Source organism: Cololabis saira, chromosome 10, assembly GCF_033807715.1.
Source record: "Cololabis saira isolate AMF1-May2022 chromosome 10, fColSai1.1, whole genome shotgun sequence".
Classification (NCBI taxonomy): Eukaryota; Metazoa; Chordata; class Actinopteri; order Beloniformes; family Belonidae; genus Cololabis; species Cololabis saira.
This window is the reverse complement of record NC_084596.1, coordinates 29,082,680-29,100,860: the sequence shown is the minus strand read 5'-3', so window position 1 is coordinate 29,100,860 and position 18,181 is coordinate 29,082,680. Positions and strand designations below refer to the sequence as shown.

Sequence of the window (18,181 nt, the reverse complement as noted above, 5' to 3'; positions counted from 1 at the left end):
GTTTTTTCTAAAATAAACCTTGCACAATATTATATTAATATTGTATTGTTACTATATTAAAATGAGGAAAAAAAACACAAGGAGAAGCATTCCTCTTATTTTTGTTTTGGAGTCAAAATCATTCAAGAATAGAAGACAGTAGAATTATAGATTTATTGTCTTATTCACAATTCACCAATGAAAATTAGAGATTGGAAAACAGTTTATGCAAAGTTTACACTGATATCTACAACATGCTCGCATCACAACAGAATGAACAAAAGATGTGTCTTATAGCAGATGCTGCCCACATCCTGTAGCCTATGTAAAGCATGAAGACTAATGTCAACTTCACTGAGTACATTTTAGCACAAGATAAATAAATGTCATAAAACACTCTATACTTCCATGAGAGGTATTTGATACAATGAAATACAACATTAGCTGAAGATATAATTTGGCCTTATTGTACAATGAAATCCAAAACACAATCATTTTAAAAGATACAATCAGAGCAATATAGCCTACTATGTTATAGGATATTAAAGTGCTCAAATAAAATTCTCAAGTGTTTCTTATTGAAAGTATTTTCATGCTCTGATACTGTCTGATCTTATTATAAAACAATAACATCACTCCTCGAGGGTTTACAAATTCAGCCAAGTTCAGGTTCCACAGTATCGTGAGGAACGCAATAAATACAGACTAAAAGAGTCAAGTTACATGAGAAAAATATTTTGTGTAGCAGAAAGATACTGGATCATTTAGTGTGAAATGCATCAGTCAGCCTCAGACGTTTCCTTTTTCCATCACTGCGGCTTGCAGCCACCTATAATTACACAAGTATTCAGTCCAAGAAGCCCCCACTTGCAATCATAATAGATCCTGATGGAAATGGAAATATGGAGGTTTACCAACTGTCATACACATATGGAAGTTGCTTGGTTTGAAATAGTATAAGGGATATATATATATATATATATATATATATATATATATATATATATATATATATATATATATATATATATATATATATATACACTATTGCACTGTGGATAAAGCTAGATCTCATATTACCAATAAGATAGATCACTGTTAGTTTTTGGCTTTATAATTACATTGTTAGCCAAAAAAATAAAAAAAAAACAAGTGCTGAATAATGCCAGATGTATGTTAAGACTCGCTGAATAAGTAAACAAGGAAGACAATTCGTAAAGTATAACTCAGTACAAATGCTGTTATAAAATACTTTTATCAGCCTTAACTGAAACAGGGCTGCACTTGAATTTTATTCTGGGAATCTGCCTCTGTGGATTATGCAAACACCTTGATGGATTTGGCAACAGATACAAGAAGAAGTGGGAATAATTGGAATTATGATCAAAATTGAGTAAAAGAAACAAAAATTAAGGAATGGCAGGTAGAAGGAGAAAATACTTTGCCATCAAATGGTGATTAGTCCTGAATGTGTAAAACTATTATAGTACCTATACATGGTATTTAAATTTCTTGAGAGGTCAAAATCATAACATTTGTAGTCACTAAATTTTGAATTTGAGTTATATAGTTGAGGATTTGGAAAAACAAAGGATTGCAGCAATATTATTTAAGACTAATGGCACTGATTCACTGATAATTAGCAACGGAATGCTTCAAGGGTTTTTCCCATTTCACTCCAACTTTAAGAAAATTTGATTAGGTAAACACAATACTTTGAATGATAATACAAAGATATTTTGCAATATCTCATTTTCCCTGAAGGCACAGCATGCCTTCTTCTCTTTGGCATAACAGAAAATGACACCCACATTGGCAGCTAAGCAGGTTAAGTGCAGTGAATTATAATTTACAGAGTTAAAGATATCCTCTGGAATGGTTCAGTGAATAATAGCATGAATGCCCTCTGTCACCTGTAAATATATTCAACCAATTCTGTTTGGACTATATACATGATCAAATATATTGCCAACATTCTATAAACACATAAGCAAAAACAGATTACGACAGCTTTATAACATATCCATACACATAAACACTTTAGTTCACAATGAGAATGTTCCATGTTTTTCTGATTTTGTAAACATAGTGACTTAGATATACACATCAACGAGCAGCAAACGATTGAACCTTCTATACAAATGAATCTATTTTTTTCTTCATATCCACTAAAATTGCCACTCCTTAAATTGTCGATTCCTCGTTTATTTAGCATTCCACTGGAGAATAAGATCGTGATGCAGCTGCTTTGGAGAACCTTGGAGGAGCACAGTGATGCCTGTATTCCATCTTTACTTCAAATAATGCTGAACAACCTTCAAATAAGTATTCCTACTTTGGCATCCTTACTTTGGTTTTGTGTTTTTTGGATTTTTTTTTTCTTTTTGTTAATAAAATCTGAATACGATACATTCATTTTAACCATTTAAAATCCATTATAATTACATGGAGGAATACTGGGTTGTTCAAGACAGCAGAAACTGTACAATAGCTTGAAAACAAATAAAATAACATAAATGAACACAGCTTTATATAACACACCAGCTTCCTTTGGGAGAGAAATGCAGATTATGCTGAAACATCACATAAAAAAGAAATATTTATAAAAATGGGTGTGCAACAATAAAGGACTTCGACTACCTGAGTAACTTCCCTTTTACACTGCAGTGGATCTAAGTCAATGGAGCGAAACTGAGATGCCACGAAACATGAACAGATGTGTCAAAATAGTAGCATTAGTCATTTTTTTAAGCCGGGCCTGCACTTAATCCAAATGGTGCTCATGAAGTTTCCCATGTGTGTGCTGCTGTGCACACAGAGAAAACACACCTGGCTTTAGAGTTCTTGATTAAGGCTGTTCTCGGCTAGTACTGAACATGTCAAACTCCTCTTTAACTTATGCAGAAAACATGAGCATCAGACAGAAAACTAAATGACAACAGTCATGGCAGTGGAAGAGAAATAAGAAACGGCAGTCTGTTTCAGCCTTGGACACATTCTCGGTGGCAGGTGGCTGATGGAAGAGCTGAGAGCATTTGCCACAACAATTTGTAATCATCATTCCTCGGATTAGCTCACAAAAGTGATGCATCCTTTTTCTTTTGAGCCTCAGCAGTCGCCAACGTTCTGGCTCGATTCACAGGAGAAGAAACTGGCAGTGTTGATGCATGCAGTCATCCCCTTCAGACCATCCTGAGTGTTTCATGACTTGTTTTTTCACGTTTCATCGCTACATACGCTTCCATGGAATTCACATGACTGTCTCCCTTTCCTCCTCGACCACAGGCGAGGGTTTCTCGTCCTCGCTGGCCCGCGTTTGAGCAGACGGCTCCTCTTCGGGAACGTGGAGCTCCTGTGCCGATGAAGGTATAGAGTTCTCAGAGACAGAGCCGTTCTTCACGTACCCCGGGAGGTTCCTGTGTCCGTTCACCGGCACCGGCCCCAGCCGCGTGGTGAGGTGCAGGGCCAGCGGTCCTCTGGCAGTCACATTTGTAACGCTGGTGTGTGATACCATTGGTCCATAGCTGTAAGTGTTACTGCCGCTTCTGGCTTTTCTTTTGAAGTCCAGGGCCAGAGTTCTCCTGCTCCAGGACTTTTTGATCTCGGCTTGAACCTTATAGGAAAAGCAATTATTCAGACTTAAAAGAGCTTCATAGCCAAAAAAGTATAAGAGCAAAACTTTTTGATGTCTTACCTCTCCGTTGCAAAAGCAGTATATGATTGCAACTAAGAAGCCCTGGAAAACAGTAAAGTGATTTTACTCACAGTGTCCACAACCACGCATCATTTAGCATGCACTTAATATGACATTTTAACTGAATAATTTGGCATTACCTCTGATATTTTCAGTCATCAGTTACCCTTGCCATTTTCTTCATCTTAATTAGGATCTTGCCACAAATTGGCAACTAAACAATGAGCAACTGTTTGACATTCTGGAAATGTTTTTTTTGTTTTTCATTTTGTGATAACGTTAACCCCGAGGACATGTCATAGCCCGAGTCAGGTCAATCGGATTTGTTCAGCATGAAAAGACATGAAAGGCCTTCAGAGATAAAGTTGCTTTTCCAGGATTTCAACCTGAAGAGCTTTACCTGAAAGGAGTTAAAAAGCATCTCGTAGTGCATCTGGATCAACCACGGGATTCCAGTCACTTCTGTGTACGGCATGGCACTGAAAATGATGTAGTGGACACCAAACAGTGGCATCAAAACCAGCGTGGACTTCAGCAGTTTTCTGTAACGGAAAAGTTCACAATCTTATCAAAACACTTAAAACAGAACAGAAACACAACATGGAACGGTTTTGGCACAGCATGTTAACATTTTTGCTTCTGTCACGCGTTTACTGAACAAAATATGAACTAATGATGAGAACATTTTAATCAGCACTGCTGTTTTATATTGTGAATGACACATACAGGCAGTGTGCAAAAAGTCTCAGCATCTCAAGAGGGTATAGTTTATAAATAATTTGTTGTGAACGAAACGAACAATCCTACCCCCTAAACATCTAATGCGTTTTGGAAACAAGTCCTGTGAACAAATGAAAGTAAACTGAAAAGGACTGCAGAATTTCACAGACAGAATCCCCCTCCATCTGTGAAGTTTGGGGCTGGATTGATTCTGTTTGGGCTTGAGCTGCAGCCAGATTTGACGGAATACCGGCAAACATCACATATCTTTGACAAAAAAAAAATAGAGTGAAGATGAAAAGAGCAGGGATTCTACAAGATAATGATACTAAAAAATAAATAGAAAAAATCCAGAATGAATCACAGAGGATTTGTAGTTGCCCTCCTTCATCACAATTCTGTGGGCAGACCTCAGAAAATCACCACATGAGAGTTAACCCGAAACTCACTGAACGAGAAACCTTTTTTAAGAACAATGGCTGGAAGATTCCCTAAACAAGATCGAAATAGTCTTGTTGAAACATTTAAGGGTTGTTACACTCGCGTAAAGGAGATAATACTGAGTTCTGAACTCTTTTTTTCTCTTTTCTTTTTCCAATTCAAACTAATACATATTGTGACAAAAAAGAGGCACCGTTGAAAAAATATTAAGGAAAGGTGTCAACTTAAATTCTGAAGTATTTCTCTTTTGCAATCAGGTTGTCTCTAAAGCATTAAGCTACTTACAGTATCGGCAGAGAGTTTTTGCATGTAACTGTATCTGATTTTCTGAGTTTTATTTCTGAATTCATTGTTACAAGTTTTTAGTTGATCACCAACTTAGACATTTTCATGCCAAAATTATCATTATCATTTTGGCAGATGAATTCATCTTGTATTTTGCCTCGTGGCCGCATTCAGTACCTGTACTGTTGTCTGGTGTCGCACCTTCCCGCATTTGTTTCTCGTAGCTTAGTTGCCAGGACTCTGATGATGTTCAGAAATAACAGAAAATTTACCTGGAGAGAACACAGAAGCAACGGTATGAGTGAGTGTGATTGCTAACATAATATAATCTCTTATGTAATACATGCAGCGCCTCAAGGGCAGAAAAACACCATAATTTCCTGCACAGCAAGAGTAAAGTGGAAGCTGTTAGTATGCACTTACTCCCACAGCCACCAGGATAGGCACTTGATATATCCATTTCAAATTGCCTGCACTTAAGTCCCAGCATCTGCAAATAAAACAGATGATCAAATGTAATTTGCAACTTTAAAGGATTAAACTCAATGACAAGCCACAATCCCTCTGTTGCGCATTGATGTCTATAATGATCTCTGATACTATTTTACAAAATCACATGACTTAGATAGATATTGAATGCATGCATCTAGGGAATTGCCTTTTTCTTTCTCTTGCTTGGAGATTAATCTAACATTTCCAAAAAAATGAGTATCATATGAAACCATCCAGAAACTAATTTCATTCAGCTTACATCTTAAATTATATTTCTGACCTTAATTCCTCTTTATTTGATTTAATACCCTGAATAGGACATAAAATCCTCTTAATGCTCTATGACCTCCATGGGTTCAAAGATTTAAGAAACTAATGTTTGTGCACTTTGGTTAATCAAGGAGTTCAGATGACCTCTGCTGTTACATATTATTTACTATTTTGACAAGAACAATTTAGAATAGTTCAAGTTTACCCTTGTTTTTACGCAATTCTAATCACATACTCAAACCGTAGTCATTTATGTGATTGCTTGGATTTTCTGTGTGAAAAGAACAAAACTGCAGGCAGTAATATTGACTGTTGACTGAGAAGTAAAAATGTGATTTAGCCGTTCGTTACAGTTGCTGAATACAGCGCCAGCTAAGCTGTGAGTGTTCAGCTCCAGAGTCTGTTAAACCGTAGCAAAGAAAGTGAAAGTCAAGGAAGTTTTAGGGGCCACTTAAAAGTTGATGTGGGACAATTTTCTCCATGACAGGATTGACCATCCAGAACCAGAGAAGAAGCTCTTTTATTTATTTTCTTTCAGTTTTCAGACTTGCATTTAAACTATATATGTTTCTATCCCTATATGAAGGTAGAAAGAACATCTTTTTTCCAGCATTAATATCATAAACTACATCTCATCTTCTTCATGAAACAAAACAAAACAAAAAAAACACTAAAGGCAATAAAGAAACTGTACCTGATAACTAAATGCATTTTGCACAATTCTAACACTTTCATTCCTGTGGTGAACAGGTTGAATGCCAATTCCCTCCGGTGCTAAGAGCGTGCTATTTTTAGCTCTGCTGTAAGCCAATGCACCATCAACTGTAGGATTAGCTGTTTGAATGAGTATTAGTCTCTCCAAACAGCAGATCAAAAGATGTCATATGAGGAGTCTGGGGTAATTTCCTGGTCCCACCACCTCCAAGATGAATCTGGTACTCAGATAGTACAGTCTATAACTGCAGTAACTGTAGACCACAGTGTACAAAATGTAACAATTACACACAAATAGCATGTAATAATGAAAAACAACCGGATGATCTGCAAAGTAGAAGACCCATGAGGCTGATTACTTGGCCATCAATATAATATATAATAGAGTAGATGGTCAGAACTTATAAAACGCCTTTTTAACCTTGTCTAGTTCCTAGACAGTGCTTATGTGTTTCTCAATCACCAATCCTCACAAACACTCAGAGCTTCATCTGATATATCTCCGCTGTATATGCCATATATACAATCACAGTGAACAGACGTGAGGCCAACGTGGGGGCTCAATGTTGCTCAAGGACATTCTGAATTGGATTTAACCACCATATATCTATTTGGGGGATGGCCACTCACTCAACCTGTTAAAGCACGCCTGTGCCCACAGTAAATAGATAACACAATACACAATTTGATTTTTAGTAAATACCTTTCTTATTGTTAATGCTGATATTTTGCATTAACTTAATTTTGATACATTTTCTTTTTATATATTGTTCAGCCTTTTAAATGTTGCTGAATGTTCATGTTATGTCTGGGTTAGCCTTCCAAGAGGGTTCAAAACCTCTGAAAAACAGGCTTTGAACCCATCAGGGGGGATTGCAGACTATCATCTGGGATATGTCCAGTAACACTGAACATCATATACTGAAAAAAATCTGTAAAAAATGCATCATCTTCTTCAAGGAAGTCCTGACTCTAGTCTTTCTATCTTAAACTCTAACAGGGATATTGTTAATCATGCACATCACTTACTCTGTGTCAGCGAGCGTGGCTCTCACAATTGCCCAGATGGTCACAAACACTGCTGGAACTCCTAGAAAAATCAGGTGAAAAAATATCGAATGTACAATTAAAGCACAGCTTTTTAAAAAAGAAAATCACTCAACATGTTCATTTGTTTTTAATACTGTATGAGCAGAACCTGGGAAGAACAGCATCCACATTGTATGCGCTGTGCTTGCATAATTCATACGCACAGTGTGTACAATGCAGGAGCCGTAAAGCCCATAATCAGTCAGTGTCGACACAGACAAGTCCGTCTCCGCTGCCATTACTTATTTTATAAAACAGTATCATCAAAGGATTTGATACTACATCCCAAAGGTTTGCTCAAACGCTAAGCATACTAATAGCACTGTTAAATATTAAGTACCTTATGTAAGAGTTACGATTTGCGGTCACATGGATGTAAGTGAAATATAAATGAAGCAGAACTCACCCCATCCAATCATAGTGAATCCCCACAGATACTTTCTGTCCGAAAAAAAGGTCATAAAGATGAGGCTGTGGAGGTAAAGACCCTCCACAAGGATCCAGTAGTAATTGGTGGCCAGAAAGTACATGAACAAGGTCACAACCACCTTGCAGCTAATCTATACACCAACAGGAGACAAGGACAGTCAATTATTCAATATTCACATTGACAAAAAGTCTTCTTTTGTGAAACAAGTGTATTGCATTTCTGTAATCTTCATCACACCTTTCTCTGCTGATAATACGAGCATCCATGGTGGTGCTTGGACATTGATTTCAACTAGACATTATAATACCTTCAGGATACTTTCTACCTAGCTGTACTGTAATTATTTTTAGTGATTCGGATTTCCTTTGCAACTGTTGAGAAAATAATCCAAATGAAGGCAATCACAACTCTAAGACTCTAGGAGTCTAAGCCCAACACTTTCTTTAAAAACACCACGATGTTAACAGTGCAGTCAATCATTATTGAGCTGAATTTGAGCGGCAGGATTTGCAGGTATAGGATGTAAGCGGTAATCCCCCCTCCAGGCAGCTGATTGCACATTCCCTGATACAAAATGTAGTGAGGAAGACTGAATTTGAGGGCAGCAGCTGATTTAGACTGTGTTGCTGCCGTCCTCTCACAAAGGCCTGTGATAAAGAAGGCTCCACATTTCTTTGGTGGAGACTGGTTTTCTGTGCACCGAGGAACTGGATTTAAAATACAACAGTTGCATCCAAAAGCACTGAATGAATTAATCCAAACAGCATTTCATGCTTTCTGATGCATTATCAGCCACTCTCACCTCTAAGGTTGTTACGGAAAGTTATTTTATTTTTTTATATATTTTTTTCTGTCCCCTACAGGGTCAAACCAAGGCACCAGCTATTCTAACATAAGCTCCGTGAAAGCCAGAGAAAACTGGTTTTCCCAGACCTCCTTTAAAACACATCCTTTAATTTACCACAATCTTTTTACAACATCTTTTTTCATGCTCACTACATTTGTCATTATTCTCTTGCTCTGTTTCATCTCGGCCGTTAGACATTTCTGCTGTTTTGTTCTTTTATCTTATGATTTTGAAATTCATTTAAACTAATTTTTCATGTAGAGCCTTAAATATCCTTTATATCTTTGTCTTTGATATTGATATTATTTTGCTTTCTTGTTGAATGGTGCAACACGGCTACTACACGTCTACAACAACCTGAGGTCGGCAATGTTATTACTTTGATTTAGTGTTACACCCCGTGAAACGGATTATAGTTAATTTTGTACGACACCCCCCCCCCCCCCAAAAAAAAAAAACATGTAATAGGACTGAGCTACTTTGGTGCAGAGCAAAAACATCTCCTTGACTAATTACACCTCGAATGCATTGGCTGTTTTTCAAAATTATGACATGTTTCTTGGCAATTACATAAGGAACTGTGACATTTCTTTATGCAAGTAACTTTGTCGGAGGATCATATTCGTGTTGACAAATAAAATAGTCAATTTCTTATCAATAAAAGGTCACTGGGTTAAACCATCTCATTTCATCCTCATTATTTATCTTATTTTTTTTTTAAACCTACAGCTGAAGCAATACCTATTCTGGATTTACCACCTATGAGTAGATCTCATCATCCCTTTTCTCCTTCCAGACGTGGGCTGATGCAAACCAATGACAATATTTTCTAGGGTAGTAATGTTTGTGATATCTTTTGGCTTTCTAAGCTTCTTTTTTTAAGATAGTTTCCATGGAAGTTTACAGCAGGAGAGGTTTAAATTGTCCCCATAGTCATATCTCCCTCTGGGACTGCTACAGCAGTATTAGCAAGTGTTTTTCAGCTTTCTATTTACTTAGTACATTAAATGCTTAGATTCTGGTTTTAGATTATGTGATTGAAAAATTGCTGCTCAAAGTTTTCCTCTTTACTTAACACCATCACGCTGAAGTGACAAATAGTCATTTTTAGACATGAATTATGTGATGTTAGCTGCTTCTTCAGTTAAAAGCATTCGGTCATTCAGACATTGGTCACATTGTTAATGTTCCTCACGGCCTCATGAAAGTGAATTTGTAAGAGTGACAGAAGCGACAAAGGTGTGTGTGGAATATCAGTATGATGCATCTACCCTTTGGCATACTAATAAAGCCATAGGTCAAAACAACATGCCACATCAGTCGAAAAAATACTAATGTGTTAACCATGCCGTGATTGTCACAACAGTACTGGAGGCTTATTGAGTGGTAGGTGTAATTAAACACAATAAAAGGAAAATAACCCTCTAATTGGTGTTTTTGTTGTTTGTTAATTGTATTTGATTGCACTACAATAACAGTATTGTCGCTTACAATTGGAGAAAAATTTGATTTTTCTTTTCATCTGGGGATTCATCCTCTATCAATGTTATACGAGAAGCCCTACAACACTTATCCCCCCCCACAAAACTCTACGGGACCTTCTATAGATTCACCTAATAACGTAGCTTTCTTGAATTCAACCGACATGAAGTAAACTGAATGTACATTTAAACATGATATCAAGATATAAAGAATAAAAATAATGTATTGGTTTAACAATGGACAACAAACATATTTTTTAATCGCAAGTTTGAATCACTCGTGATTATTACAATCACACTTAAATTTGTGCATTTTAAAAGGCATCTTTGATTGCGCTGTCAAAAGCCTGGTTGTTTTTTTTTTCTCTGTCGGATCCAACGTCTTAATTCATCAAGCCATTCATTAAGCCCTTTCTTTCAACTGCTGTCTTACAAAAAGTTATGCATGCTTTTGTCTAATCTCGCCTTGACTACCGTTATTCATTGCACTCGGGTATCAGTCAGGTTTCCCTCTGTTGCTTCTAATTAATTCAACATGCTGCAGCCAGTCTCATTACCAGTACAAAAAAGTATAACCACATCTCCCCTGCACTAAGCTCCCTTCACTGGCTTCCTGTTTAATTTCACATTGATTTCAAAATCCTACTGATCAACTTCAAAGTCTCACAATGGTTTTGCCCCAACTTACATCTCTGGCCTGTTGACCTGGTACGTGCCCTCCCAGCCACTGAGATCCACAGACACTATCCCCTGATCAAAGTTTGTGACAAAGAGAGATTGGGATTTTTCCATTAGAGCCCACGCCTTATGGGACTCTTTGCCTGCTGGACTCAGACACACAACATCATCTCTTGATCATTTTAAATCTAGCCTTAAAACGCTCTATTTTCAGAGGGCTTTAGGTTGCGTCTGATGAATATATTACATTCCCTATTGCTGCTATTTCTGGCTGCTTTGTCCCCAGTTTTTGGGTTTAGCAATTTTCAACTTTGTTAGGAGGGAAGTTATATAGACTATTCTTTCCTTTACTGAAGGGAATTTGGCCCTACAATATATTTGCAACATATTGTTTGTACTGCTGTTTCAAGTTGCTTTACATTGGACTTTACAGATTTTCCATAGTTTCATATAATTAACATATGTTTATAGAAAGTGGGCTGTCATAACTTATTCCAAGATGCCTGTCTTTGTTATTGTCTTTGCCTTTGTTATTGTTCAGATGTTCATAATAATCCAGTGAATATTATGTGCTGACATATTGAGTGTGTAGCAGTCCCAGGAGCTAATGCTGATTTAGTCATCCATCGATTTGGCTCCAGTTAAGGTCAAAGCACCTGTCATAGTATGATTAATTAAAGCCAGTCCTCTGCTCATTTATTCAAGTGTGGTTTCTTGTTGCGATCTCTTCTTACTCTGATCAGAGTTTGATTTTACAAGTATTGGGGAACTTCAGCAAGGAATTTGCGAGGAGGGCATCATTTAAAACAGTCTTCACCTATTTATTTTGATTTTTTTTTACTTTACTCTGAAAGGAAAAGGCAAGTACTGGCCCAGTAAAACTTTGGCATGGTGACAGATGCTACAATTAGCTCCAGCAGTAGAAAAGGAGGTGAGACTTTGCAAAATACATATACTGCTTCCACCTTGGAAGCCCAGCGCGGAACATCAAAATACACTGCAAATTAAATTATTATTATTTTCTTAATATTTTTATCCCTGATATTTTCCCATTTTTACCACCCCGTGCCCCTACCTAAGTCAGTCCTGGCATTACCATCCTCTGCCAAATTAAATAATTTTTACACAAAAATAAGCAATCAAAGCAAGTCAAGCAATCAAATGTCAGCTTTTTTAATGTTTTTTTTTTATGTAAGCTGCAAGAGTTGCATGTGCGATAAAAAGTAAAATGATATATGTGGTCTGGTGCCTCATGCAGCATATAAAATCATTGTTTCCTATACTGTAGATTGACTTCCTCTGCAGGCATCGCCACTTACAAACTGTGCTTTGTTCGATGGCGGAGCTTCAGTGATGGACTTGAGGTCTTCCACTGTGACTCTTTCCATGTTCTCTAATGCAGATTCAGAGTAGAGGACGACATCTTTCACAAAGATACTTATAGCTCTCAGCATGTAGGACACGAAAAGGTGCATGTGGATGTAGTTCCTGGTGCAGTGCAGCCGTCTGAGGAGAAAAAAAAAAAACAGCAGCAAGGTTACAAAAGTTATGTTTGTATCTTAAAAAAAAAAACAACAAACACATTATATATATCCAAATGTGTGTATTTGCACACACACACACAAAACACACACAGGCTTGCAGTACTAATTAAAACCAGCTGATTTTCATGCTGACATACACATTTCTGACATTTAGGGAAAACACACAGATATTGGAAAGCTATTCTCGAAGTGGGTTGTAAAAAACAAATTGCAAGCATGTGCCGAGAAGTTGCAAAAGCATGCACATTTACCTGCGTCACAAATTCTTCCAAAACATCCTAAATATTTTGTGTGTTTTGGCCTTTGGCTTCATGATGTATTGGACGGGATTCACTGAACCGATAGCTATTAAGACGTTATAGAACTTTTAATACATCAATTCTGAATATTAATTAATGTCCTTTATGTCAATATTCATTAATGTTATGAAAAAAGTCCGCAGTTGCTGCTTGGCATAGAATTTTAAAAAAAATTACATTAAACCATCGTGTCCACGATCATCTCTATCCAGTATTTCTTTCACTAAAGTGTCATTAATGAGCTGACATGATACCCTGAGAGAACTATTGATTCAGAAAACTAATCTAGCGTACATTTCCCAGGTGAAAAAAACCTGAACACAAGTGCTAATGTAAAATATCCCTTTGCTCTCTCTGGAAAACATTTATGAGCTCTCCTTTCTAAAAGCTGTTGAAGGGGAGACACGGTTGGAGCACTTCGGAGCCCAGTGCCAGAATGTCAGATGGGCCCCTGGGATAACTTATTAAACTCATTTGGACCGTAGATTTCCTGGTGCCAGTTGGGAGCATTCCTACAACCTTCTGACTGACTGCCTGTACAGTAAGTCACGCCGGTGGGAACATTGGTAAACATAGCCTTCACATCGATTCCTGATACTCCCTATGCCCCGCGAAAAGCAAACACTGACAAATCTACTTCTGCATTAATCAAAATGGTCAAGATTCAACAGTTACTTCCTTTTTTAAATTTTATTTAAGGAGATACCTCGAAGGTAAGAGAAGCAAGTATAGGTAGCGGATTCTTTAAGGGGTTTTCAAAAAAGAACCTATTGCAAATATAGTATTTTACTCTCATTTCTGTTAATTATTAATGAAGTTCTTTTCTCTGCTCTTATTTTGTCATTAGTGGAAATGTATAAAGAAACATCTTTTTTCTCATGTTAAGCTCTGTGGAGTTATGTAATCAGAAAACAGATAAATTGTCAAAAAAAAACTAAAATCACCAAGAAAAATATCAAAGAATCTAAATGTCAGACAATGAGACATGCATTAATGCGAGCCTCGAGGCAGGCCGCTCCTCAAAGGGACTCATATTGCAGTTTTAAAAGTCAAAGTAAAAGTCAAAGTGGATTTTGATACAGTTTGCATGCTTCATGTTGTTGCCGTGATGCAAAATATATTGAACTGTGCGATTGACCATTGAGGGAAAACTGTAGGGTTTCATGAAAAAGCCTTGACATCATGAAATGTGTATATCCTCTGTTTCTTTCTGACCAATAATAAAATGATGCTGTCACACATGCAGTAATTAAACATCTCTTTTATAATTGCTCCAACTTTACTTTTACTTTTTCTTTTTTTGTCCCCAGTGCCAAAATCTGTCTTTTGGGAATATCTGAAATTTAAAGGGGTTTTACAGGGAAATTCCACTGAAAGTGAAGACTCACCGAAAATATCCCAATATGACAACAGCTACCATGAGGGATCCCAGCGAGATGGAGTACCCGACTGTGTAGATGAGATACAAGCGGTGAAAGACCTCCTGTCGGACAGAGATAATTTGTTAGTATGTGAACAAGGCCTCAAAAGAAAAAAACAATTAAAGTGTGTCTGAGAGGTCTCTAGCATTCCCCTATTTAGTTTACAAAATAGGTAATTTTTCTCGACAGAAACTGACTCAATGACACAATTCTAAAAAAGAAAACTTGTAGTTGCATAAATTTTAATCTTTTCCTTAAGTGCATACAGTTTACAAAGCCTAAAAAACAATATACATTTAGAATTGTCTTTTAAATGCTAATCGCACTTGGAATTAGAAGATATATCCAGTATTTAATTAACAATATAATAAAACGTATGATTACACTTAAACACTTAAACAAATCACATAATCAGGTCATATTTGATTATTTAACTGGTGTCAATCAGAAATGTCCAATCAACAGTTACGATAGCTGTGGTACCTAAAATGACCACTAGGGGCCATCATAATTGATCCAGAGGGGCTTTAACGTCCATGACCAATGTTAAACTCAAGGTTTCATTATCACAGGATTCCTTTAAGTGACAGGTGAGAATCATGTTAGATACTCTCTGTACATACAAAGTCTTGTGAGGCTCTCAAGAGTTTGTGAACAGTATTATATTTAAAACAATTCACTGGCCATTGCAGCACTTGGTTTTAAAAACTGAAGCTTCAGAAAGAGAAAAAGTTTAAATTTGACTGAAGCTAATTACTTTATGGCATTATTTTAAAATAAAATATTCAAAATTAGACCAAAAACATTATCAAACATTTAAATTTAAGCTACATTATAGTGAAGTTCCTGCTCCGAAAGCATTGCTCAGTTCATCGCCTTGACCCTGCAAACTTGCAGATGGCTAAAACATCTGACTTGAGTTGGATAGTTTGATCCTTGGAGAGCAGAACATAATAAGTACAGTCACTAACCAAACCCTCTGTGCAACAACATTCTGAAGGGTCCAAGAGCCACTAGTGACGCAACCAGATACTACACTCGTGTTATCATTTAGCATCAGGATATTGTGCCAGGGAAACATGCATCTCAGATGTGGTGGTGGTTTGCGGTGATGTGAGCACTTTAGTCCATGCATATGTATTTTTTATTAACTACTGGAACGGCTCCCTAGTGAGAACATCAGCTAGAACATCTGAAGTCATGAATAGGACAGCTGTTTTGTATTGTTGCATAAATAAAAAAAGGGATAGGAATCAAAATATATGAGCTTTCACAGCCTACTGAAAAAAATACCTTTGGATGATTCATTTTTTTGTTTTTCCTAAATGAACACCACAAAACAGAAACTGGAAAAGGTCTAATCTCATCCATATTTATTAATATGGCCAACATTCTTTGTTAGGACTTAAACAGGAATGCAGATTTAATTAAGATTTTTAGTAAGATGAGAACAATAAAAGTATAGCCTACAGTATATAGATTAACAAGATGAAGTCGGGTGGTTGAACACATGAAATAGCAGAATCACAGAAGAGATAGAGACATAATAATAAAATAAATAAATAAAACAGGGGAAAAAAGGGAAAGTGAAAAAAGAGAAAACAACTCCGATAATAACAAGTCGGATAATGAGTGGGTTTAACTGAATGGCTTGACTGACAGTCTGTAGAAAAGATTCTTAATAATGGTTTTAATAATACATTTATAATAGGGATGTATGAGCAACAGGAACAGCTACAATGGAAGCAAACGCAATCAGCGGCAGTTATGATGTTACAAAAGAAAGGTAGTGAAAAAAACATAATTATATCCAAAACGCTAAACCTTCTACCTAAAAAATGCTCTCTCACATGATTACTATACTAGGTGTTAACAAGACGGACTTTGTATCAGTGAGTTGTAATGTGGAGATTAGAAGGTTTTCCCTCCATTTTTTGATAATTCTGTAGATAGGAGCTTTTGCGTTTCGGCCATCGATAAGTAAAATAAAAAAAAAAAAAAAACAGTGCTAACAGTATGTAAAGTTCTGCTCGAAATGCACAGCTGTGTGGGATTATAAGTGATACACAATGAAATAATGGGGACTGAAACCAGAAATGACTGTCTCCAATAAAGCTCAGATTTATGACTGATGTCTTTTTCTAAACTAAACAGCATTTTCAAGCTTCTTATGTCCTTTCTTTGTGATGTTTCTGTCACTTAGTGTTACTGCATGTATTACAACTGCAATCCTCTGGAGTTTCTGTCAGCTACTTCTAAAATAATGAAAAGAAAGAATGCCATGTGCAAAAGTATGTCTTTGAATTTACTCTGCTTCATATTTTATTTTTGTCACGCGTTTGTAGTATGTCCCAATACGTTTTACACATGAGGACTCAATAAAATAGATACTAAAATTAAATAAATACAACTTTGATGGACAACAACAAATGAAATGTTTAATAAAGGTATCTTTGGCTCTTCTATACGTAAGTAGCAGACAGGTGCTGTTCAAACGCATTTGATTAACTGATCATCAGTGAGTGTGGCCACCTATTTTACAGGAGGGGTTTTGGCAATTTGTTTGTTTCAGGTATGTGTTAACACAATGCCAAGAAGGAAAGACATCAGCAATGATATTAGGAAAGCATATATAAGTATATTATATGAATAGTCAAGCACGGTGGTGGAGGGTTGATCATTTGGGCATGGTTTACAGCCACATGACCTGGGCACACCAATACATACATAGCAAAATATTGAGTTGAATATAAGGCTGTTTGTGTAATGCCTGGCCAAAACTAGATGAAAAAAGAAAATAATCCAGGTGTTGTAATGGCACAGGCAAAGTCCAAATCTCAATCAGAATGAACTGAAAAGAGCTGTGTATAAATCAATGACTGTAATCCTCAAGTGAGAGACAAATGAGAAACATTTACAGTGACTTTAAGCTTTAAGCGCTTGTTGTAAAAGGTGTTTTTGAAGCACTTGGTTGTTTTAGTTATTGAATATTTTGGTAGTTTCTTTTTTCTTGTTGTCTTGGTTTTTTTTCTACATGCCTGTATTCTCTCTTTTTTCTTCTTTTAGTAACTATATAATGCCACAGTCTACATTGATGAGCCACAATATTGCACTTCCAACTTTCAGGCATGTGTCATTGTCACAATACCTCCTGAAAGCTTGGGTGATTCAAAATACTGTCCCTAAAGGAATGACAGTAAGAGTTTAGCATGCCACAGCATAACCCAGGCATAAACCCCATCAAACACTTTGGGGACACCTGGGATGAGCTGGAGCCAGGTCTTATCATGATTCATCTGTTCTCGCCCTGATGGGATTACTCTTGTAGTTAAACTGGAGCCAATCCCATCAGCCACGTTTCAAAGATTCCTGTGAGAGAACCTTGACTTTGCTTTTAAATTGCACAATTAAATGACACATTTACATGATTTCCATTTAGTCAACAACAAAAATAAACATAAAAACGTGTGACAGAATTAGTCCTGATTGCTGGGTTTCTGTTTTCCTCTGATAGAAATGCTCCCTGGCAAGTTTTGTTATTCTTATAATGAGAACTACGTGACACTGCTTTCAGCTTGTATTTGAACTGAAATTTAGCTAATTATAGATATATTATCACAAAATAACCACATTGCCACCCTTTCATTATCCCGACATGTAATTAAAAATGATAAAAGCTCATTCCAATGCATATTACTGGATAAAGCATATTGCAAGTATGTTACTCATTTCAAAGGAATTGTAATTGCAGGGTAAAATGGTGCAATACTAAATGACTGTAATGTCTTAAACATGAC

At 36.6% G+C, this 18,181-nt stretch overlaps 1 protein-coding gene across 1 annotated transcript in view; it reads right to left on the bottom strand.

The window, feature by feature from the left end:
* Positions 1–145: 145 nt before the first annotated feature.
* Positions 146–18,181, bottom strand: part of pth1r (parathyroid hormone 1 receptor) — a 57,506-nt gene continuing 39,470 nt past the window's right edge. The window contains exons 5-13 of the mRNA XM_061732429.1: positions 14,352–14,446; positions 12,440–12,626; positions 8,091–8,244; positions 7,625–7,685; positions 5,543–5,609; positions 5,297–5,391; positions 4,074–4,215; positions 3,674–3,715; positions 146–3,592 (exon numbers count right to left, since the gene is read on the bottom strand). Coding sequence (XP_061588413.1) covers positions 3,230–3,592; positions 3,674–3,715; positions 4,074–4,215; positions 5,297–5,391; positions 5,543–5,609; positions 7,625–7,685; positions 8,091–8,244; positions 12,440–12,626; positions 14,352–14,446 — 1,206 coding nt within the window. The 3' untranslated portion in view covers positions 146–3,229. The remainder of the gene's footprint in view (positions 3,593–3,673; positions 3,716–4,073; positions 4,216–5,296; positions 5,392–5,542; positions 5,610–7,624; positions 7,686–8,090; positions 8,245–12,439; positions 12,627–14,351; positions 14,447–18,181) is intronic.